The 24523-nt window shown below is 53.4% G+C and overlaps 1 protein-coding gene across 4 annotated transcripts in view; it reads left to right on the top strand.

Annotated features, from left to right (window-relative positions):
• The window catches only part of LSAMP (limbic system associated membrane protein), a 1018802-nt gene extending 994631 nt beyond the window's left edge, over positions 1-24171 (top strand). For 2 of the 4 annotated variants that reach the window (XM_075436896.1, XM_075436878.1), the window contains 2 exons: positions 2024-2059; positions 6491-6606. In XM_075436896.1, coding sequence (XP_075293011.1) covers positions 2024-2059; positions 6491-6591 — 137 coding nt within the window. In that variant the 3' untranslated portion in view covers positions 6592-6606. Of the gene's footprint in view, positions 1-2023; positions 2060-6490; positions 6607-18942 lie in introns of those variants that run through there. The other 2 variants (XM_075436886.1, XM_075436903.1) reach the window with 2 other exon arrangements.
• The last annotated feature ends 352 nt before the right edge of the window (positions 24172-24523 follow it).

Genomic DNA, 24523 nt, shown 5'->3' with positions numbered 1-24523 from the left:
GCAGCAGCAGGGAGGATCCCACCCCTGCCTCCTCGAGAGGCTTCAGGAAGAGTTATGGTTTCAGTCCCCGTAGTTTTGATCCCAGCAAGAGGCACATCGCTAAGATGAGCTGGCGCTTGCCTCTAGTTTGTCGCTGCTGGTCAACACCCCGGCACAAGCGCTGGCTGGGTGCACACATTTGCACCCCCCCTCCTGACTCTCTGCCCATGCTTTATTGCTCCTGAGTTTGCTTGTGGTGGTTGCTGTGAGGCTTTGGAACGTAACTGTGGCCGAAATCTCTCTTTGGTGGCTCTTAGTGCAAACCCCGTGTTTTCCCAGGGGCTGCTGGTAACGGGGAGACTCGGGAGGAGAGGAAGTTGGTCAGGGTGACAGCCTGATGGGGCAAGGCTGAGAAACGACTAATGAGCCAGGGTGGAGCAATAAAGGCAGCAGGCAGCAGCGAGGGGAACAGAGGTAGAGTCCTTGAATAGAAAGCAGCATGATAATGAGGCCATAGCGCTTTGCTTTAACTGCTTGTGCTGTGCAGTCTGCAGCCTGCTGTGCAGGAAGAAGGTAAGGGGGAGCTGAGTTATTTAACCAAACTAAATAACAAGGAAGTCATGTCAGCACAACAGCCTGCTTTCGCAGAACAATCGTCCCCTGTTGCTACATAAACACAGAGATCCAGGCTAGCCGTGTATTTTCTAAGCAAGAGACAATCTCCCTTGTGCCTGCTGGGGATTCAAACAGCTCCGTTACCACTATGAGGGCAGGAGATCCGCCGGTGTCACAGGGATGAGCCTGACCTGCTGTGTCCCCGTGGGCTCCAGCGAGTCAGAGACTAGCTCCTCGCGCCAAGGGTGCCGTATGCAGAGCACTGGCCTCCAGATAGCTGGGCCTGGGTTGATCAGAGAATCATAGCGGACTGCCGATGTACCCTGGCAAGCTCCGCGTCCGTCGGCACTGATCTTAGCACCGTCCTCACAGGTAAGCCAGGAGACAGCTCATTGCTCCAGGCCTATCAGTTGCGTAGTGGCGTACCTGTACAGCTAAATGTCTATCTACCCATCAGTCCCTGAGTAGGAACTCGTCTCAGTCAGTGCGAGGCATCCAGCGAGCTCTGAAGGTGATGAAGGGGGACCCAGTGATCAGAGTCAGGCCGGGGGATCCTGTATTCTCGGTTCTGCTCCTGGCTCTGCCAACAGTTCAGCATTTGACCTCGGGCAAATTGCTTCCTTGCTCTGTGCATCAACTGCATGATCTGTAAAACGGAATTAACACTACTGTTAGCCTCAGACTGAGGATTTTACACCAGTTTCCCTCAGTGTCTGTGCAACTCTTTGAGATCCTTGTGTGGAAGACGCAAAGCGTGAAGTCACCAGTGACATATAACGAAGTCCTGCTGTGACGTGTAACGAGGATACATTGTAAAAACCCTATAAACAAAACAGCAGGCTCTGCGTACCACTACAGGTTGATGAGTCCGCAAAAACTCTGTTCACATTGGAAGACAAAGGCTAAAAAGACACAGAGTGCCCTTGAGGATTCACCAGGGTGACTCTCCCATGCTCACATCCTCAGGGGACCTGTCACTGGCAAGAAATCCATTGTGGAGAAGGTTCTAGGGAGGCAGCAACTATTCGTGGAGCACTTCCACAGCTCACCTCTCTCCCAAGCCTAGCTTCCAGCCAGAGGTGTAGCTAAGAGAGGCTGTAGTGCCATGACGTGAGTAGTCTTGAAAGTCAGAGGGGAGATGTGGCCCATCAACTCCAATTACCTTCACTGCAGGTGCTTAATCCCTCTTGCTGTGTAGGTATTATTTGTTTAGTTTTTCAAATGACTTCTCTCTGACTCCCAGTGCCAGGGGATGTTGATGGGTATTAGGTGTGTTGCTAGCAAAATGCTCTGTATATGAAACCTACTCTAGTTCATCTAATTTGAGGATGGACAACTCCATCAGGTTTGTATCTGCTGCGTGCTTGGTGTGAAAAGTGGCTTGTCCTTTTCTCCTGCATGTTGCTTATTGGTTTTTTTCCCCCCTTAGAACGAGTTTTACCCACACTCCCCAATCCTTTTCCAGGTCAGTATATGTTTTATGTTGAAGTAGCTCTTTAGCCGGGTCATTCTCCATCATCCTGATAAATGCTCAGAGCTAGGGTTGGGTAAAATAGTTCAGAAATGCAGGAAAACAAGGGCTTTCCCTTCTCGTCTATACATCATTTGGTCCCTCCTGTTCACCTGCTCCATCCTTCCTCTCCCCCCCTCTCCCTCTTCAGAAACCAAATCAACTAAACAGCAACACCCTTTAGCTAAGCTTTGAGCTGTGACGTTGTGTCCTTGCCCAGGTCTGGACAGTCTTCAGCGAGGTTCAATTTGTCTGCAGACCTTCTCCTAATACATATTCCAGTCCTAAGGTGTCTTTGCCCACGCGTTCTGATTTTGATCAAAAGCATAAGCAGATCTAAAATTTTGCAGAGATGGTGAAAGGGACAAGTGAGAAGCTAAAAATTAAATTGCTGCCAGGAGTTTTTTTCATTCTAGTTGTGCAAACTATTCATGGTGAAACACTTTGTTTTCTCAGTCCTGTGTCACACCCCCCCCCCCAGGTCTGCCAGTCACGTAGAGCTACATTTGAGGCAGAGAGCATGAAAAGAGATGCACAGTGAGTTGCTGCTGTCTGCTTTATTCCAAGGGAAGAGGGTATGAAGGCAAAACAGGGTCTGAGTATTTTTCCTGTCTCTGTGCTGCCCAAGCATGCCTCAGGTCCAGGCAGCGCGGCCCTGACGTCCACGCCAGACTTGGGGCTTGGATGCGACCTTGAGATTCTGAAAAAGCGCAGAGACCGGGTGCTTCCAGAAAGCAGGCTACAGCGTTTGAAAACAGTGTTTGAAACTAAGTCAACAATAAGGCAGCCAGTCCCCGTATTCACTTAAAAAATCTTGGCCTAGGGCTCCTGAGTATCTTTGTTTTACCGCCATACGATGAAGATGCACTCAACTCATGGGATGTTCAGAGGCCCAAATAGTTAATGTCTGTGCAGAGCTTTGGGGTAGAGTGTTATTGCGAACCCGTGTTGTTTTCCAAAAGGGCACCTGCCCAAGTAAAGCACCTGCAGGTACTCCTGTGAAAAGAACAATAAATGCTGGGTGTTCCACCAGCTCCCTTTAACTACTCTGCCGTTTTCAAATCAAGCTCTGCTCTTGGCAACTTACTCAGGCTCAGGATGTAGTCACAATTGCCTATTTAAAAGGCAAATCCACAAATACAATTAAAGAAAAGTACCTACAAAAAAAGGAGGAGGGGGAGGGAGAAATCAAGCTACCATTAAAATTAAATCCCAGAGAGTGATTTGTAAATAACATTCAAGGAGCTGAGAAAAGGAGTAAAGTAGGCCATTGGGAACCTAGTGTGGAAAAATAAATCCAATTAAACACCATTATCGTATGTATTGCAAATGAAACTTGTGCTTGGATATGAAATTGAAATTGCTGAGGCTGTTTGGGATGTAAGGTTTTGAGGAGTTTTCCAATTTTGGGTGTTCGTTTTTTAAGCAGAATATTCAATGACAAATATTTTTGTCTGATGGAAAACCCAGGGCTCTTTCTTTTTATGATTGTTTTTATTATATATCCTTAAATTGCACAGGCAGGCAGTGTTAATTTTTTTCATAGCCAGCCCTGTTTACAGCAGGTTTTGAATTAGTAGCCCATTAAGCTAAATGATAAAGCAAAACCTGCAAGTGAGCAAGGCCAGGATTTCCATACCAAATACCCCTCCTAATCAAGCTGCCAAGGCCATCCTGCACAGCTTTAGTCAGTCCTTTAAAACACTTTCCCCCTCTGTCTTTGAAGTTGTTCTTTTTTTTCCTTTTACTGCTCCCCAGTCTCTTGAGATCATCTCGAAGGACATCCTGGTGTGACATGACTCCTGTGAGGAGTCTCCAGTAATGTTTTGGTGCCAAATTCTGGGATATCTTCAGTGACCCAAGACATGCAAAGAGGATTTTGCAGAGGGTGAAAGTAGAGTTTAAATACTCTTATTTGTTTTCTGAAAGCCCCTACCAGCTTCTCCAATGTGGGCGTTCAGCACAGATAGTGGCACTCATCTCAACATTGGTTTTACTTTGCTGTTCACTTTCAAAGAAACCTTAGGCATAAAATTTTCTTGTTAGATCTTTTTCTCCCCATGCGTTGATGTTCTGAGATGCAGTCCTCAGCTTTCAAATGAGCCTCTCCTCAATGACCAGATTCACAGCCTCCTCCCTTTTTCTCCCTCAATTTCCATTTCTCTTAAGCCTTGGTAACACTGCCCTGCCCTGTGGGGTTTTGAGCATTAATTTTAAAGGAAGGTGTTTTGAGATGAAGAGTGCTGTAGTCACAGCTAAGCATTGCTATCATTAGCGAGCTGCTGTGGAAGCATCATGCTTTCAGGCAGGCTTGGAGACTCGGAAGCAGCCCATTCAACTAAACACGTGGGACTTGAATTTGATGAGGCAGTGTCCTAAAAGGCTGGCGGAGCCCAGCTGATTCAGCTCTCAACACAGTTGTCCCTGGTAAATTTTCCAGCCCTCCTAATTTTGCAGCCGGGCACTCAAAATGCCCTGAAATGTCTTCTGGGATGATGCCACGTCATCGCATCTTCCTGTCTGCTTTGTAACATCATGTTATAATGGGATGACACAAGACCTGGCTGTCACAAAGGAGGCCTTACTGCACCATCAGATGGCTTTTCAAAAGAATTTTCTTCTGGAAAAGGAGAAATTGCTCATCCCATACCACACCTGCCAATGACAGGGCAAGTGAGATCATTGCTGGACCTCAAAGAGGTTATGGTCCATCTCTGTCCTCCACTGTCCCTTGCCCTCAGCCCTCTGAACACAAACTCCCTCCCCTGTGATTAGCACCTGGTGTCCACAACAGAATGGCTTGGCTGGACTGATGGGCTTCAAAACCCACCAGTCTTCTCAGGAGATTTGCGATGAGGTCTTACCACAGATTAACCAAGGGCTTTCTCAGCATGGTTAGCCTGAATGCCCTGGGAGCTCTGCAAGGGTGATGCCGTGTTTCCCAGAGAGCAGCACTTCCCAAACTGCCCGCGGGGCATCAAGGGTGCCAGTCCTTGGGGCCTGATCAGACAAAATCCAGTCATGGCCATCAGCAGGGTGGAAGAAGATTTATAGCAACAGTGTGTTAGTAACTGGAGGAGGGGGAGGGAAAAGGAGAATGAGCAGTCTTGTCTTTCTGCCAAAATGCAGACTGATTGGAGAATGACCCTGTATGGCTGTAGATCGTAGCTAGTCTCCATTTAGCTGTAGCCCGTGTAGCCTGTACTGTCACTAATGCCTTCATCAGGCGGGTGGGAGCTGGGGGAAGGGAAAAAAGAGATGTTCATTGGGGTCTGATGACCAGAGTGGGGAACAGAGAGCAACTTTCTTTCTAATACCTTCTCAGTCCTCTTCCCTCCCTATGGAGGTCGTAGCTGTGGAGAAGAGAGCTCATCTGTTGCAGTGGTCACCTCCATCCATCCCTGCTCCCCTTTCACTTTCTCTAATGCATGGCCCTGTCAGTCCTACTGAGCAGGCAGCTCTCGTGTCAGCGGGGTCTGCTTTGGCAAAAGGATGAACATCTAAATATTTCGAAGCTAAGCAGAGAAGCATAGAGTAATACATCAGAGAGTACAGACTGTAAAGGGTTAACACATTCTGGGGGTTTGATGACTAGGCAGTGGTGTGGGAGCAGTCCACAGAAACCTGTCCTCCCAGTACGGTGTGGTCAGCTACAGAACCCGTTCGTCTCTGGAGTCCTCTTCACTGGGGCCGGTGGGTGCTTTCTCAGCCGGGCCCCAAGTAAGGGTCAGTGAAAACCCAAGCCTTCGCAGCGTTTGAAACAAACTAGGTGGCAATGCTGGGGAAATTATAGCATAAACAGGCCAAAATAGCCAATCTCATCCTATGGTGATCCTGACATAGAAACTACCAGCAGAGAAAAAATAATGGCCGTAGGGACCAAACACAGGAGGGCACATTTGGAGCCATGTGTATGCCTGGGATTTCCATAAATCCTCAGGCATTCAGGGGCCATAGTTGAGCTGTACTCACCACTCAGCAACTGATGTGTGCCTGACTACCCGGAGCATGCCTCTCTCTTCCCTGAAAGCTGGCTGAGCCCCAGGCATCGGCACCTGATAATGGCCATGACCTTGGGTGGGAAGCATAGCTCAGGATCTCCGTGCTTCCCGCTAGTTATATCCCACCAGATTTTCCAAAGAGCTCATTCTCCATTTCATGAGTGCAGAAGGGGGTGGCTCTGCAGGGTGGATGTTCTAGCAGGCCAAGCTCCTCCTGCTGCTTGGGGTCAATGTCCGTCCATCCTGCCAGCTGTGCAGGCACTGAAGGCTGGGACCACGTTGGGTACCAAGACTGCAGGGGTTTCAGGCCAAGAGAACAAGAAGGACAAGACAGGGTGAAGGCAGAAGGCCAACTTCATATTAATTGTTTCTTGCTATTTTGTAGGTACCAGGCAAGGTGTGGCATTGTATCTCATTTTGACCATCTGGTTGAAAGTGGATAAAATCAAAGTCAGAGGTGATGATGGTGTCTTCCAAAAGGGGTAGTAGGGATGTAGCTGGAAACAGCACCTTAGAGAAAAGAGACATGCCAAGAATTATCTCTACTACAGCTATTGGCATTGCTTGATGGGTTTTTCTGGATAGCAACAGACAGTTTCTGTTTGCTGAGATTGCTTAAAAAAACCAAAAAGCAAACCAGTCTGCTGCTTCCCCCAAAAAAAGCATAAAGAAACCATCTTTCTTCAAAAAAAAAAGAGAGACACGGGGGAAAGAGAGAGAAATGGCTTTACTGCTTGATCTGTTTCTGTACTTTTTGTTCATTAATTTTAATTTAGATTGATTTATTCCAAAATAAGCCCTGGGTTGCATATATTTGCATAACCCTCTCCAGTAGCAATGCTGTAGAGAATCCAGCGAGTGAGGAAGAGCACCAGAGGGAAGGAACCGAGACTGGAAGTCCCACAAAGATATTCCTCTGAGCTGGGCCCTTGCACTGGGGTAGGGAAGGCATTTCAAGATCTGTTTAGTCACAGGTGTGGCTTTGCATGCATGCAGAACAGCCGTGCAAAACAGAGGTTAGGGCACAGCAGTGAGGTGGGAGAGCAGCGGCTGCATGAAACCAGTGGGGGAGAAAACACACAACTGCACTGCAGAGATTAGAAACAAACCCATGGAAGAGCAACTGCTGTGGAAAATCAGTTGTCCAGTAGGGACACTGATAGTGTCAGCGGTGTAGCACGGGCAGATTACCCTGCAGAGCGGAGCTCTGGCAGGCTATAACCCTCCTGAGACAGATATCCTCAGCCCGGGGGACACTTATAGCCTGATAGGATCTGTATGTTAGATGAGTTTCTGAAGCCATCAACTGAACTTTCCTCCTTGGAGACGATGAAGGCAACTTATACCCACTGCACAGCAGGTGTACCTAAGCCCTTGCTCTCTCCCTCCCATTCCACTTGCTTCCCATGTTGAGCTGCCAGCTGGGCTGACTGGGACCGAAGTGTGGAGGGCAGCAAGGAGGAGGATGAAGAACAGCCACTGTTGTAGTGATTTAATCCTTAGGTGCACACAAAAACTCCTCCCACCCCTGAGGGAGAATGACCAAGGAGTAATTCCCACCTTCATCCCCCTCCTCCCCCTTCCATTTCCAGTTTAAACCACCCAAGAATTTGCCTAACAAATTGGCCTCCCCTCTGGTTATTGTCCCAAGTGAACAGTCTCTCCATTCACTAACCCGTGACGGTAGGTACGTCGGCTTGGGAAGCGGCAGGTTTATCTTCCCAGCTCAGGCACTGCGCTGGGCCCGCTTGTGAACCGGTTGCCATTCAGTGTCTGCTCTGCTGTTGATAAAGCGCATTACACATGGCTGGGCTTGCGTGATTAATACAGCTGTCTAAGCGCTCTCTCTAAAAACAAAAACAACCGGGAGAAGGGAGGTGTGGGATTTGGGAGGGAGGGGGTGCACAGGGAAAAAGTCAACCATTCCAAAGAAATCAGGCTTGCAGAAAAAGCAGAGTGCTCCTGGCAGGCCTTCTCTCCTGTGGGCGAGCAGGTCTGTCAGCAGAGCTCCCCTGCAAAAGGAGGAGGCCCGGTGGCAAGGCCAGCAAAGGAGAAACGCGCTTGGCCCTTCCCTACCATCGCCTGCGTGTCCCTCTGCAGTCTGGGGACTGAGTGCATGCACAGGAGCAAGGGGTCAGGCCGTGGAGAAGGACATGCTGTAACCAGAAGAGCTTCAGAGAGGTCTGGCCAGGCAGCCTCTACGGTAGGTGTTATAGACACGCGTGCTCACTGATGGACCGGTACACTCCTGAGCCAGGTCACCTTATTATGCACCCCGTGCTCGGAGGCACATCCCGCAGTCACTGAGCAGTTTCTAGGCACCCTAGAACATCTAAAGGATGAAACGAAGTGGCTGCAGGCATCTTCTCCACTGCCCCAGCTCATCCAGCTGAAGGCCAGCTTAGCTGCCTGTATAACTTTCCCTTTTTAATCACTGTTCTGAGAACGGGCTGTGGGAAGCCACTGTGGCCTTCGGCTCCAGCTTTCCCCATGCCTGGGCCAGGCATTAAAGCCATGCTTGCCCTGTTCGGGCACTCAGGCGACCAGGAGTCTCGCTCCGGAATTGCACACGCGTACACGCGTCCATACCTGGATGTCACTACAGGTGACACAAAGTAATACGTCCTTAGACCACGCGCTTTAGGGACATACACTGGTCTGTGGGCCCAGCCTGGCTCCGGTGACATCTCTAATTCACTGCCATGCTGAGAGAAGCGCACAGCCTTGTTCATAGTGTTCCCATGAAATGGGTCCCATACTTGTCATCATTCACAAGCAGCCCTTGATGAAGTCTAGCTGAAACCTCCTTAGCTTGTTCCATGCCTGGGCAAGGAGGGATGGGGACCAGGGTTGGTTTTGGCTAAGCTCACTGCAAGGGAGTCCCTAGAGAGGAGCGGTGGCCTTAAGAAGACCTCAACGACAATTGAGGGGCGTTCTGTGCTGCAGGTACTAGAGGAGAAGGATAGGAAGGGCAGAGGCAGCCATACGACTGGATTTCAGTACCAGAGCAACCTCAAGCATGCTGGTCACGCTCCACCCCAATTTAGTTCTCCTTCTGCTCCAGTCTCCTTTACAGTCACCCCTCGGCATGTCCCTCCCTCTTCATTTCTGCTCACAGCCACTCAAATCTTTCTCATGCCAAATATCCGGCAAAGCTTGTGGAAAACCATAGCAGGGATGAAGTGGGTAAACAGAGAGATGTAAAGCTGATGAAAATATTAATTTTTCAAGAGGTTCCAGAGTGTCCGATTAGCAAACCTGCCTCCTAGGGCTGTGTGTGCTCCGGGTGAGGGGGGCTGTGCTGTTTGTTCCCTACTGAGACACCAGACTCTGTGCTGGCGTCACCTTTGGTCTGCTGAGCCCCACACGTGTGCTTGAGAGGTGAGCAGGGGAGGGACTGCTATGTCCTAGGAAAGTGAAAAGCAGAAAAATCTCAAATCTTCCCTGTGACGGACACTGAAGAAGTCTGTGCTATGTATTTTTTGGATGTTTTGCTTGTAGTATGAGAGTCTTCAATGAATGGTTTGAAGACAAAGCAGTTTTAAGTAACTGATTTTGTGTCAGTAGTTTGCCAGATGGTTTGTTTTTTTTTTAAAATCTCCTCCAGCTGCTAGGGAAATGGAAAGGGTGGGAAAACTATTTTTCAGCTGTGAGAAAACCTTGGAACTTTTTGATATATACAGGGGAGATCTGCTGATGAAAGATCTGTGTAACCTTGCAACACTGGTGGTCTTCTAGCCACCACCAGCCTCACTGGTCAGGATAACAGTTCAATTCTAGACTAGGAGTACTGCAAACCAGCTATAGGATAAATGGCATAAGCAGCCAGCTCTTGAACAGCACGACCTTCTCAGAAAGACACTGAGAAATACAGTTTCAGGGATATTCTTTAGACCTCAGGGAAGGATGGGTGCGCTGCATTACAGAATGAATCTTCACGAAGACATGAGGTATGATAGATGAGTACTTAGCACACCGTGAATGAGCTCCAAAACATGGGGAAGAACTGTTCGGTGCTAAAAAAGCATGAGCAAATTCTGAAATACATTAAACCGTGTGCTAAGATGGATAGACACCAGAGACATTTCCTTAATCTTGTTGGAGAGTTGCTGGAGGGCATCCTCCCTAGTTTACACAGTGGTACTTCCACCTCTAGAAAAGGCAGCCTATTGCCACTGCAGTCACAGTCAAGTTTTAATTACAGGAGCAGAACTGGTAGTGAGCATGGGGTACAAACAGGCAGTGAACAAAATAGTTTCAACATTAAGAGCACGGAGTGAAAAATGGTGTCTTCTTCTCAAAGGGGAGGCGGGGGGACACAGGAAAGTGGTAAGGAAAAAAGCCCCAAATGAACCCTAGTAAGTAAAAGCTGCTAATCCCTAAAGCCTCAGTGTAGAGTGCAAAGCCCTGGAAGAAAGAAATTAATAACTTTCAAAGTATGACCTTGAAAATGGAATTAACAGTATTCCTCCCTTTTAAGCCTTCATGATAATAAAGATTTCATCTTCTGAAGCCCTGGCAAGAGAGTCAACAGACTAGAAAAATTATTTCCTGCAGAGGAGCTGGCAAGTGTAAAACCTAAGACCCCTCCAGGCCCCGGAGAGTGAGATGACAGAGAGAGACCGGTATGGTGCACATCCCCTTTCCCTTGCACCTTCTCCTTTAGAGGTTTTTTTCAGTCCTCTCTCATTGTTGGTCCTTTTCTTTGCTCAAGAAGCAAGACTCCAGCCTTCACTGTAAGTAGAGTCAGCCTGTGAGCAGCATGGAGCCCAGATCCACTCAGGGGGGAGAGTGCTTGGAAAAACAGCAGGCCAGCTCTGCTTGGTTCACCATCACTCCTTCCTTCCCGTCATAGACAAGTCCTCCTAGCCTGTCCCATGCCTCCTCCTGGCCTCATGTCCACTTAGAAACTCACAGAGGCTGGCTGTCCTCTTACACCAGGTTTCAGCTTCCATTGTTTGACAGGATCCCAAGTGCAGATTCCCTAAAGTAAGTAAGGACCCTGTAGCTCTCTGATGCCCTTTGAAACTTCTCTGTGGGCTCTTCTCCGTCAGGACTGCAAACACGTCAAGCCCTCGAGTCTTGTTAATGTAAATAAGAGAAAAACTGGCACCAGCTGCCTCTTTGCCTATCTCCATTTTGGTTTACTCCGATGATGGGACACAGGATCCAGCAGAATATTCTAGACTGGCGAATGTGGGTGTGAAACGAGTAGATGGGTGGGTGATTTTTTCCCTCTGGGTACGGACCCACACATCTGCTTTCTGCTTGCATCTCAGATGACCCTTTCCGAAGGTCTGTGTTGGGAACCTTGGAAGGCATAGGTTCCATTTCTGCCGGTGGTGATCACGTTGCTGATGGCATTAGGAGGCACGCCTCTATGCAGTCAGGAGGATTTGTGGATTTACTTTGCAAGTCTGACCTAGTTTGCCTGCTTGGCAAGGGTTACACGGCAGGGCAGAGCCCCTGTCCCCCTCCCTTACGGGCCCCTTCCTTCAAGGGTGCTGTCGGGGTGGTGAAAGGGAGCTGGGGGGCGAGAGGGGGGAATCTCTGTGCGGAGGAAGTAGAGTGGGCTAGAAACTTTACCACCACTCCCTGCAACCTCTGCTTGAGGTCTAGATGTCTTGCTTTTGGCGGGGATGCCCAACCAGCAGGCCAGATCTGCCCCCCCCGGCAGTTCTACCAGAGACACTGCCGCGCAGCGGCCGCGCAGAGGGCCGGGCGGGCGGGGGTCTCCTGTGCCACAAACCACGGCCCCCCCGGGCCGCCTCGGCCCCGGCCGGCTCAGAGCAGGCAGCGCGGGCACCCCTTCCTCGGCGGGGTCCCGGGGGCGGCTCCGCCGTGCAGGCCCCGGCACCCTCCCGCCGGCCGCGTTCGGGAGCAGGGCCGGGGGAGCGCCCGGCCCGTCGCGTTTTTCCCGGCCTTCGGCTGCCACCTCGCGGGGAGGAGGCGGTCGGCAGCTCCGGCCGCGGGCCCGGCGGGGCGGGAGGGACCGGCGGCGAGGGCCCCGGCGGCGGGGACGCGGGGCTGGGCCCGCCGGGCCCGGCTGAGCCCACCGGGCCCGGCTGAGCGCACCGGGCCCGGCGCGGCACGCCGGCTGCCCGAGCTGGCAGCGCCCGCTCGGCGCCCGAGCTCGGCCGGGCACGGCCGCCGTGCCCAGGCGGCTCCGCAGCGACCCCCGCTGCTGCTCCCGCCGTCCCGACCCGCGCTGGTTCCGCCTCCCGGCCTTGGCGCGCCCGGTGCTGACTGCCGTAAGCGCCGCCGTTCCCCGGCACCTGCCGCCATCCCCGCTTCCCTGTGCCTGATCGGGGGTTAATTTCCTCCCTTCCTCTCCCCTGCTCCCAGCACCCGCTCGTGTCAGCTCCCACATTTGCCCGTCCTCACCCTGGCCGACGTCTCCTCCTCTCGCCATCCTCGGTGTCCGGAGCCGAGCGTGACCATGTTCCCATTCCAGCTGAAGACCTTCCCCGGTATCGTCTCCGGTGCCGTAGCCCCGCGCCGGTGCAAGTGCAAGGCTCATCACCCCGCCGCAGTCCGTACTGCCCCCTCCTTACGTCCCTCCTCGCAGCGGCCTTTCCCTACGCCTCTGACCTGGCACGGGCTTTCTCCCGTGTTTACCACCGCCTGGTGCAGCCCCCAGCCCCGAAAGGGCATGGCCGGCTCCGAGGGCCGACGCCAGCCCCGAGGCGGGGCACGCACAGGGCTGCCGAGCAGGCTCCTGACCTGGGCCAGAATCACAGAATGGTAGGGGTTGGAAGGGACCTCTGTGGGTCATCTAGTCCAACCCTCCTGCCGAAGCAGGGTCACCTACAGCAGGCTGCATAGGGCACACTGCTGGTTCATGGTCAACCTGTCGTCCACCAGGACACCCACCCAGGTCCCTCTCCACAGAGCTGCTCTGCAGCAGGTCCGCCCCAAGCCTGTACTTGTTCCTGCCCAGGTGCAGGACCCTGCACTTGCCCTTGTTGAATTTCATCAGGTTCCTCTCTGCCCAACTCTCCAGCCTGTCCAGGTCACGCTGAATGCCAGCACAGCCTTCTGGTGTATCCCCCACTCCTCCCAGTTTTGTGTCATCAGCAAACTTGCTGAGGGTACACGCTAACTCTTCATCCAGATCATTGATGAAGAAGCTAAACAAGACTGGGCCCAGTACTGACCCCTGAGGGACACCACTAGTTACCGGCCTCCAACTAGACTCAGCGCTGCTGATGACAACCCTCTGAGTTCTGCCATTCAGCCAGTTCTCAATCCACTTCACTGACCACTCATCCAGCCCACACCTCCTGAGCTTCCCTAGGTGGATGTTATGGGAGACTGTGTCGAAAGCCTTGCTGAAGTCGAGGTAGACAACACGGCTCTCCCCTCATCTACCCAGCCAGTCATGCCATCGTAGAAAGCTACCAGATTGGTCAGGCATGACTTCCCCTTGGTGAATCCATGCTGACTACTCCTGATAACCTTCTTTTCCTCCACTTGCTTGATGATGACTTCTAGAATGAGCTGCTCCATCACCTTTCCCAGGATGGAGGGGAGGCTGACCGGCCTGTAGTTCCCTGGGTCCTCCTTCTTGCCCTGTTTGAAGATTGGAGTGACACTGGCTTTTCTCCAGTCCTCGGGCACCTCTCCTGTCCTCCAGGACCTCTCAAAGATGATGGAGAGTGGCTCAGCAACGACATCTGCCAGCTCCCTCAGCACTCGTGGGTGCATTCCATCAGGGTCCATGGATTTGTGGGCGTCCAGATGCACTGGAGCCTCAGTTGCTTAGGTCTTCAGGGGCATCGTGCCAAGCCCTCTCACATCTAAACAGTGGTCGTCAGCTGTCTGGGCAGTGTTCGCTGAGGGCTCGGCAATAGCTGTGCCCCGGGTTTGGCGGGGAGACTCCCAGCTCTGCAGTTCAGGGCTTGAGCATTCAGTGGCCACCAATCTCTTGATGCTTGGGTGGCTTCTTTCTCAACAGTTTCCTTGACAAAAAGCTCATCTCTCTCTTTTCTAGGGAGATCTGAACACACCCCAGCTCGTTCCTCCCACGCTGAGCCGCTTCCTTCGCCTGGCTCTCCTGCAGTCAGCAGAGGAGACCGCAGACCGGGGAGTGGCTGAGGCAGTTTTATTCTAGCCAGTGCGGGTAGCAATTAGTAAAGAGCAGCACGCCAGGCGTTCTGTTAATGCCAAGGTCCTCAAGTCAGAGGAGAGCATAGCACCCAAATTTAACGCGTGGCCACAATGTCACCGCTGGAAGCTGACTGCCGCTGTGCTCCTTAAGAGCTGAGGGAGGCTGTAGATATGGAAGTCTTCAGGCAGTCCGGAAGGGACTGGATGAGTTCATGGAAGGGAAAATGAATCTGTCAAGGAGTGCAGTGTCTGCTGGCTCGGGGTGACCCTGAAGCCCCTGAGGCAGGCCAAAATGATGCCGTGTGCTCCCGCCTGGCCCCCATCCAGCACCTGTGGGGGACAGGACTGAAGGTTAGAGAAGACCCCTGGACTGACCCAGCAGAGCTGGTCTTTCCCTGTGGTGTGCCCCTCTCGGAGGCAGGCTGGGCTGGGGGAAAAGAGCAGCTCTGGGCTTTGCCATCTTGCTGTGGTTTGCTGTGAACGTAAGCAGCACTCTGCTTTTCCCGTCTCCCCCCACCATCTCCCCCAAGCCCCACCACCCTTCTTGCCATGTCCTGTCCTGCACCCTTCACAGGAGCCGTACACAAGCCATGACATCCCCCCCCCCAAAAAAAAAAGCATTGCATCTGTGCCATGCAAGCTAGCGTACACCCCAGTGTCGCCGACAGTGAAACCCGGGCTAGCCTGGCTCGCAGCCCCCCGGGGACGAGCGAGGGCAGCAAGCCCTGCTGCGCTGTGCCCCTTGTAGGGCTAAAACCTGTGGGGGGCCAAAGCCCTGACCCACTGAGGTGGTCCCGGAGAGTCGGTCAAGGCGTGTGAAGGCTGTGGGGACCCCCTCCCCATAGGTGTTGGAGGCAGAGAGTTTTGTGTAGCTATTTACCTTTCTCTGAAGGGCCGAATCGCTGCACTGTTGCAAGGCTTGGAGCCAAAGCATCAGAGCAGAAAAATGTTCTGAGGGACAGTCGTTGGCTTCCCTTTTCTTTTATGATTAAAATAAACCTTTTTTTTTTTTTTTTCCCCCTCCTCAAGCCTTGCTCTCAGATGCAGCAGAAGTGTTTTGGCTGCTGCTCTTTCACCTCAAAGAAACCCAGAACCGGCCCAAGGCGAACGCCCATCGCGGGCTCGTTCCCCCCGCCCCTCTGACGCCTGCGCCGGGCTGCGCAGGGCGGGCAGCGGCTGCGGGGCCGCGGGGCCACGGCCCTGTTTGCCCCGCGGCCAAACGCAGGGCCAGGGGGTGGGCTGGCCCCGAGAGAGCTGCGGCTCTCCGCACCGCCGCCCTGACGCCCAGGCGGGCCGCCCGGGCAGGGCGGGTGGCAGGGCCGAGGCAGGGGCGCGGCGCCCTGCGAGGGGCCATGGCCTCGCCCCGCTGCTTGGAGCGAGGCGGGGGAGAGGGGCAGCGGGTTTGCCCTCGCCCACGTTCAGCTCGTTCCTTCCCGACTTGATGGACGTGGCCTGACTCGGTCGGCCGATTGGCGGCCGCGGTCCCCGAAGGGTTTGTTTGCGGGGCCCCCTCCGCAGCCGCGGCGCGGTCCCCAGCCTCTCGGTGCCGCCACACGGCGCAGGCCGGGCTGTGGGCTCCCCCCGGCACCCTCGCTCAGTGGCGGCGGCGGCCGCCAGGGGGCGGTGGAGGCCGCGGCGCCGGCGGGCGGGGACACCACCCCCCCCCGCCTCCCCTCCGCCCCCAGCCGAACTTCTGGAAGTTTCCCAGGCTTTATTCGGTGGCTGCGCCGCAGCCCTCCCGCGGTTTTACCGTCGGCCTGGCGGCGAGCGTTGGCTGGCTCTGTGGTGGGACCCGGGGGCCGCCTGCCCCCCCGGGGTCACACGCAGGGGCTGCCGCGGCCCAGCAGGCCCCGGCGCCTCGCAGGCGGCCTGGCGCGCGGCCCCTCACCCGCGTGGCTCCACGTGGCCGGGGGTTCCGCAGCAGCCCTGCCGCCTCGCTGGCACGGGCACGGAGCTCGCACCGGTTCTCTACCGCAGGGGCAGGGGCCGTGGCTTGTCGGGTGGTCTCGAGCTTACGCGCCCAGGCCCAAGCAGGGCAGAAGGTGGTGTCACCCTGCCCCAAGTCCTTCATCACGCTGCGCCTTGCATGTCCTCCCTCGTACCTAGGGACTGCAGGAGCTCGTCTCTTCACCGTACCCCCCCAGACCGTACCGTACGAGCAAGGAGGCTGGTGAAGGGTGTGGAGAACAGGTCTTATGAGGAGCAGCTGAGGAGCTGGGGCTGTTCAGGCTGGAGAAGAGGAGGCCGAGGGGAGACCTTATTGCTCTCTGCAACTACCTGAAAAGGGATTGTAGTGAGGCCGGTGTTGGTCCCTTCTTCCAAGTAACAGGCAATAGGACGAGAGGCAATGGCCCCGGGTTGCACCAGGGGAGGTTTAGATTGGATATTAGGAAAAATTTCTTTACTGAAAGAGTGGTCAGGCATTGGAACAGGCTGCCCAGGGAGGTGGTGGCGTCACCATCCCTGGAGGTGTTCAAAAAACGTGTAGATATGGCACTTCAGGGCATGGTTCAGCAGGCATGGTGGGGCGGGGTTGGTGGTTGGACTTGTTGATCTTAGAGGTCTTTTCCAACCTTAATGATTCTGTGATTCTATACCACACCACACCTCTGTCCCCCGCCCCGAGCACACAGACCCAGGGCCGTGCGCTCACAGCCGTGAAGGCAGCAGCACCCAGCCGAGGCCACCCACCCCCTGCCCCCGCTGTGCCCGGGGTGCACTGCGTGCCTCCGTGGGTGCGTACGCCTTTGCTCTGATTGCATGTGCACCCTGGAGAAGTGGGAAGCAGGGGGGATGGTTGCCACGTGTGTGTATGTATTACAAACATGTCCATGTACATGCTAGACAAATAGTATTTTAACCAAATAGTAAAAATGTGATGGCTGAAAACTTTGTGGGCAACACACCCTGCCTGGTATGTTCTCGATTATTTGCTGGGCCAGAGGAGTCATGCTTCGGGACTTCTTCACTGACATTATGGGATGCAAATAACCACAAACAGCCTCCTGCCAATTACTTGGCCATGAAAAATGCTTTCTCTGAGACGCAGGTCAGGTAAGTGTACAGGCTGTACTTAAACTTGTTCCTGAACTTAGAGGGAAAAATAAGTTCCGATCACCCAAACAAGGAGTGGAAAAACAATGTTGTAAGATTTGTGTGACAAGCTACAGAAGATGAGCAGGGACTAACTGAAAACAGAAGCCATAGGTGGAATATAAATTTTCCACACAATTCAGCACATACTTACCTAATAATGAAAGAATACAACAGGGGCCTAAACAGCTGACCTAGTCAGTGATGGGCTACATTAGGAAGAAATCACACAAATGAAAGTGCAACAGAATTTCAGGGGCTCTGGGGACACCCTTCTTGGATTTGCTGCCGTTTAGTCGCCAGCTACAGTTTAGTCGTGACTCTGCTGCTGAGCAAGCCTGTGGCACCTGTGTTCCACCCAGCAGAGAGGGGCTCCTCGCCTGGTGAACTCTGCAGCTTGTGAGAGGGAGCAATTGCGCTTCGGTCCCGTGGGGCTCTCCTCGTCTCCAGCGTCTTTCTGCACCCCTTCTGTGTAAAACACTGCGTATACATACAATCATAGGATCATGGAATCATTAAGGTTGGAAAAGACCTCTAAGATCATGAAGTCCAACCGTCAACCCAACACCACCATGCCGGCTGAACCATACACGTGTGTATGTGTACACGTGCATGTACATATGCATATACATATATGTGTACACATGCACGTTCCCATACAGATATGAGCACATGTACGTGCATGTGTACATGTACATATAAATGTACATATATGTGTACATATACATGATGAGCGTGCATTTACAAAACCACAGCCATGTGCACCTCCCTGCCCCACCATAAAGAAAAGGCTGCCAAGGCTTGGTACTGCGGGGTGAATTTAAAACGGCGTCGCTGCCTTTAAAGCCACCCAGAAAAGGGAACCCGTAAATGAGAGGATGAATGAGGAGACGTCAGGAGTGTTAGCGCTTAATATTCCTGGAGTGCGGCTGCGTTATCTGTGGCTGCGGCAGAGCGCTCCTCCCTGCCCCCTCTGACAGACCCCCGTGCACCCACGCACAGACGCGTGGCGAGTTCGCTTCCCACCCTTATGAAAAATCCCCCCCCCGGCACACCCTGCACCCTCACCCCGTAGGTTTTGCGCCACAGGGCCGTAAACGCAGCAGTGAAGCTTTCCCCACCCCGGTTAGGGAATCGGTGAGTGCAGCACAGCCCCCGGGAGGGGGGACGGCCGCTGCTTGGGCCCGTGTTTTATTGATCCGGCCGCTGCGGTGAATCGGCCCCCGCGGAGCCGGTGTCTGGCTGCGGGCGGGCATTGGCCACCGCGCAGAATGGCAACGAGCCCCGGCGTCGCATGGCCATGGGGAGGTGCGGGGCTGGCAGCCGCGCCATGCCGAGGTGCGAGCCGTGCCCCCGCACCGGGCAGCTCCCGTCCAGAGGCACGGTGAGGAACGGGATGGGGTCGGTGGCCGGGGACGAGCCTTCCCGCTTGCTCCAGGCCCTGCGTCTCCATCCCGGGTGTCACTCAGGGAGAGCCGCGTGTGGTCGGAGCGTTGGGCGGGAGGGCAGGGTGCTGGGCTGTGCCCTGCGGCCCCGGAGCAGCCGCGGGGCGAAGCGCCGCGCTCCTGCGATGCCCCGTCTCGCCCGGCCGCGCGTAATCTTGTCCTCTCTTCTCTCCCTTCTCGCACCCTGCAGGACCCGGCACGGGGAGAGTAGACAACGGCTCCGTGAGTCTGGCCGTCCCACTGTGGCTGCTGGCAGCGTCCCTGCTCTGCCTACTCAGCAAATGTTAATACAAATCAGAATTTAAAAAAAAAAAAATAATAATAATTAAAAAAACCAACAACACGACAACAACAACAACACACAAAACAAAACGCGTTATACAGGAGACAGAGCGAAGAGAGGGGAGAGAGAAGAAAGAGAGGGTGGGGGAGAGAGAGAGAGAGGACTGTTTCTTTCACAACTTTTGTGTGTTCAGGAGCGAAGAGGGGGGAGAGGAAAAATTACAGCAAAGAAGACTCAGCAACATTTAATCCGAAACCTGACAAGCCGGCTGTCAAGTCACCGACCGTCTAGGAGGCAACACGAAGCGAGGGAGAGAACGGGGCACCAGCAAGGATCGTGTCGCCGGAGGATGCTGCAGTGTAAACAATCCAACGAAAGCCGCAAAGCCAATCAAACAGAAGATCCCTTTTCTTTTCTCTTCTCCTTCCTCTTCCATACTCCTTCACCTTCCTTCCTCCTCTTTCTTTCTTTTGCGGAAAGAGGTCTTTGCTTCCTTGTCTCTCGCCACTTAACTTTTTGGATGCCCTGGGTCATTTGTGTGAGCCAATGCTCAGCCAGTTCATACTTTTGAAAACAAACAAACAAAAAAACCACACAAAAAAAAAAGCCACAAAACCAGAGCAAGTCACCTGAAGCTCTCTGCACACTGGTGTCCTGTGAAGAACCCCTTCCCCTCTTCACTTCCCCCCGCTTTCCTGTGCACCCAGCCCTTCCTAAACACCTTTTCTCCTGTCCCCTCCTTCCTGCAACATGGCGCTTGCTGACCTGAACTAAAGCTGTGTCAACTCTACCAAAACCATACTTTTCTTTTCTGTTTTTTCAATCCTCTTCCTCTCCCCCCTCGATTCGACCAGGTGTCTTTCTCCCATGTATGCCTGTGTGCGTGCGTGCATGCATGTACGTGTGGCTCTCGCTCTGTCTTCTCTCTCTTTCTCTCTTTCTGTCGCTCTCTCTAAGCATGCAAAGGGAACGGTCCATGTGTACATATGCTCATCCTGCTGTAGATAACGTCCTGCCTTGTAAGTGTGAGACGAGATGCTGAGAGATCGCTCGGGCAGAGGAGAGGGGTGAGGAGAGAGGGGCGGCTGCAACACAGGTTCCCATGGTGTCCCCTCTCCGGCGTCCTCACTGGCTTTTTGAGTCCTGGCCACCTTGCTTGCAAGAGTCAGTCTCCACCCTTGTTTAGCCTGTTTTCCTCTCCCACCTCTCTGGCTCTCAGCCTTCAAGAACCAGCATAGCAGCCTCTGCTACATATGAGTGCTTGCACACGCGTGTGGGGGTGTGCACACGTGTGCATTTGTCCAAGTACGCAGAAGAAACCAGGACTGGCCTGCAGCACTACGGAGTGCACGGGGCGGCCGCCCGCTCCTCCTGGGGAGGGACAGCTGGGCCGGTGGGATGTGAGCGATGAGACCTGGGACACCACCGAGCAGCCATTCCTGTAGGTATAGTGTGGGCGTAGGAGCGATGCCTCAACGTGAAAAGCACGATCTGGTCATTCCTAGCTGTTTTGGTTGTCATGCAGAAATAGAGCCAATACCCTTTTTTGTTGTTGTTCTTACCGTCCTCCCTGTTGCAAAAGGAAATGTATGCTATGAAGGGTGAGTGTGTGTGGGTGTGTGTGCGTGCACGTGCGTGTATTGTACACCACTGCCACTACAAAGATCACATTGCAAATTCCACATTTGAAACAAGCTGGGTCAAGAAATGTCCAGGACTTGTGAATGTAAGAAGAAAAACAAACGTCAGGTCCAAACTCCTAGGTTTATGAAGAAGGAGCTTAAAGTGGTGCAGCAAAGAAGGGGGCAGCACAATTCCCCTTGCTCTTCTGCTTTGAGCTGGAGAGGGCTATTGCTTGCCATCGTCCTTCCTGTGGCAGAATCACACTCAGAGGTCCCAACAGGAGATGCTCCAGTGGCTCCGGAGCGAGGAGGAGGAGGAGAGGGAGAGAACAGGCTGTGAGAAACAGGGTTAAGAAAATGCTGGGCGGCGGCTGGGAACTGCCACGCCAGCCGCGGGTCTGGCGCAGGAGCCAGAGCGAGCAGTGGGAGCGGGGAAGCCAACAGCCAAACGCTCCGGTGGCTGCAGGGGCAGTGGGGAGAAGACTCCGGTGTTTCCTGGCCAGTCACCAGCCCTAGCAACCACAGCAGCAAAGATGGTAACACACAGGGTTTATCAGGTAGCCACTTGTTTTTTTTGGAGGGAGGGATGTGCGGGGAGGGACTTGAGTTAGCCCACGAGTCGAGTGACCATCCCACGGCAGCACAGTGTTTTACAGGTGCCTGGCACCGCCGAGCCAGCAAGCTTGCTTTTCTGTCTTTGCTTTTCTTCTTCGCCCTGTGAATTGGCGCAGCAGCAGAACACTTGGCAGCCATGCTCGCGCCCTTTTGAAGGCAAGGGGAAAAGAGCTTTGGCTTGCAGGCCTGCGGCGTGCGGGAGGGGATGCCCACCAGGCAGGGGAGGGAAGGAAAGTGGGAATCGCTGTCTGTGAGCCCATCCCCGTCTTTGCACTGCGGCACTGCCGGCGCCTGCCTCCGCTCTGCTGAGCTCAGCTGTTTCGGGCCGCAGCAGGCAGGCAATTAAGCAGGCAGTCAAGGGCTCCTCGCAGACAGCCAGAATGAGCGAGGAAAAATTAGAGACACGAGAGGCTGAAGTCTGGGTGATGGCAGACTTTCTATAGATCTGCTGTGGATTTGGGTGGAGGTAAATTATGCTCCCTCCGCTCCTCCAGGCCCCAAAGCCGTACCTGGGGGTGTTTGTGCCTTGGTGCAAGAGGGGAGAGCTGGGCAACTGGTGCTTGCAATTCACCCAAGGCATCCAGGGATGGCTCTCCCCTTCCGAGACAGGGCAGCCATTGAATGGGACTCGTGCATCTCCTTTGGAGTCTGGCATGCTGCGGCCCAGGAACAAAACACCCGGTATCCTTCAGAGCATCCAGACACCCCAGTCCTCATGCCTGCCTCTCGGAGGGTCGTGCCGTTTGGTGTTGTAGGAACAACTCCGGACATCCTGCTGCAACAGGGCTCCTCATCCCTCTGGTCCTGCCACGAGCTGATGCTGGTTCCAGAGGCCAGGGCTGGGACCTACACCCTCTCCGGCACACTGGCATGAGGGAAAACACCGCATCGCTGGCATTTCTCATTCTTGGGGCTGTACCTGTGTCTGGATTTATTGTCATAGGCTTGTTACAACAAGGTGGGCAGCCGGCAGTGGCTCGCTGCCACAGGCTGTTCCTAAGGGCTTGGGCCAAGCCCACCATTTTCTTTAGGCTGAGGCTTCTCTTTGATTCTCTTCTTGGTTGCTGCTGTAAGGTCTGTCCCGCCTGTTGTCCTCTGCTGGTGTTTTTCTCGCTGTGGGGTCACTCCTAGGCACTGGGTTCACACATATCAGAGCCCTGTGGTGTGGTGGAGGTACCTCATTGCCTCACATCTTTTTCGGTTTGAAGAAGTTTTGAGGGGATATTTTTTTAGATGTCAAGGCACAGAGGCTTAAGGTTAAAGGGAAATATATTACTAAAAACAGAACATCCGTTTTTTGAAGCCGTCTGCCTGTTAGCTAGGGGAAACAGCCACAACCCCGGTGCTGAGATCTGGTCTTGCCTGCAGGACCTGGGCAGATCTGTGCCTCCGTTGTGCGGCTGTGAAATGGGATTAAAGCCAGTTATTTGCAGACCTGTCTGTGAAAAGCCACAAATACCAAGTATGCCTGTTATCTGCAGCAGTGCTGGGAGCTCCGCTCCTGGCAATGTCTGTTCCTAGCAGGGCTGGGGGAGTCGTGGGCAGGCTGGAGCTTGATTTACTCCAAGAAGCTAATGCTGTGAGCTGCTGTGTGTGTCATGGGATGCTGTGAACATCCCCCTGTTTCTCCTGAACTCAGGCACGGATCACTCAAAGCATCAGTGAAGAGGAAATCCCAGATGAACATGGGAAATGCAGGCAAGGTCAAACACTTTTTCCCATTTTCTTTCTCCCTCCAATCTTTGACAGAGATGTTGCTGAGGATTTTCTCATGTCTCAGGCCCCTTACTCTGAAGCTGTTTCTCCTCTACTCTGCATTCATGTTGCTGTCTTCCCCATCCCCTCCCAAAAAGCTGCACTCTTGCTTCCCACTGCCTCTCAGCTGGTTGGGGACTGGAGGAGACGGGAGTTTGGAATGGGACACCAGTTCCTTGAGCTTGTCAGTGTAACCGTGTTTGATGGATGGAGATTTAACATTTAGTGCTATAAAAAGAAAAGAACAAAATGAAAAAAAAAAAAAGAAAAAAATTGTACTTCTTCTACTGGTTTGTAAATATTACAAGAGTTACATGAGATGTCTGGTAATGTCCAAGCAGAGGAACAAAGACTTAGATTTAATGTATGGCCCCATACTCGCTAGCAAATTTCTAACGCTTTTCAGATGACCGAGAGGAGGGGTGAAGGCAAGCCTTTCTGAAAGGAACTGGACAGGGGAAACGCAGCCACCCCGAGCCACATGAACTCCATGCGTGACTGCAGCATGTTGCTTGGAGCGTGTGTCTGGTCAGATGGAAAACGGAGCAGACGCCTGTCTCAGCGGCTGGGAAGGGCGACGTGGGACGCTCCAGCCGACACCTGCATCTTGGCAGTTGTGTTCATTTTTGTTTGCGGCCCCGCAGCTTGCGGATATGTTGCTCAGTGATGCACTCCCCTCCTCCCCCCTTCCCGCTTTCGTCACCAGTGAAGTTGTGTCGCCCCATGCTAGCACCAAGTGCATGTTAACGTGCCATTCATGAAGATTTCATTGGTGACATGCATTGTGTCGAGAGTTAGTCTTTGTCTGCGCACCTTTCTCACGCCACTGACTGTTCACCGCTTGGGCAGATCTCTTGTGTACTGCTGCTTGCCCCATGTTTGGTCAAAATATATCCAAGCCCCACCAGCTCTTCTTAGCTCCAGGTGCATCCAGACCATGCTCCCAAGCCACCTGTCTGAGCAACCCCATTCGGAAAGTCCAGGCTCACAGCATGGACAAAGTCACCATCATTAGCCACATGGTCTCCAGGCTGAGCGTAGGGTGCACATCTGGAAGGAATTTGGGGGAGAAACAGCGAGTCCTGATGATTCAAGAGGATCTGGGAAGTTGGAGGAGCTACTTTAGAGTCCTTCACGGCCCCACCACCAGGTGACGTTTCAGCTCAAGCTTTGTGCAGTGCTTTACCACTTCACCCCTCCCTGATGAGGGAATCTATGGGCACAGGGCAGCAGCTCTTCTCCTCCCAACCCCTCTCACACCTCTGCTTCCTCTCCTCCGACCACACTGACCCACAGCCCGAGTCATCATGGTGCTTGATGTGATGTAGCAACTGATCTGAGGACATCTAACCGAGGACAGCTAACCAAGACAGTCCTACAAAGGAGAAGCTAGGGGGGGGCAAGCAGTTCTCTCTCTCTCTTCTGATGGTGCACAATCTTACTGCTTCTCTGACTCGATTACACAAAACTTCTTGAGTTAGGGATGCCGGCAGCAA

This window comes from Opisthocomus hoazin, chromosome 1, assembly GCF_030867145.1.
Source record: "Opisthocomus hoazin isolate bOpiHoa1 chromosome 1, bOpiHoa1.hap1, whole genome shotgun sequence".
Lineage (NCBI taxonomy): Eukaryota > Metazoa > Chordata > Aves > Opisthocomiformes > Opisthocomidae > Opisthocomus > Opisthocomus hoazin.
This window is presented reverse-complemented; position numbering and strand designations above follow the sequence as displayed.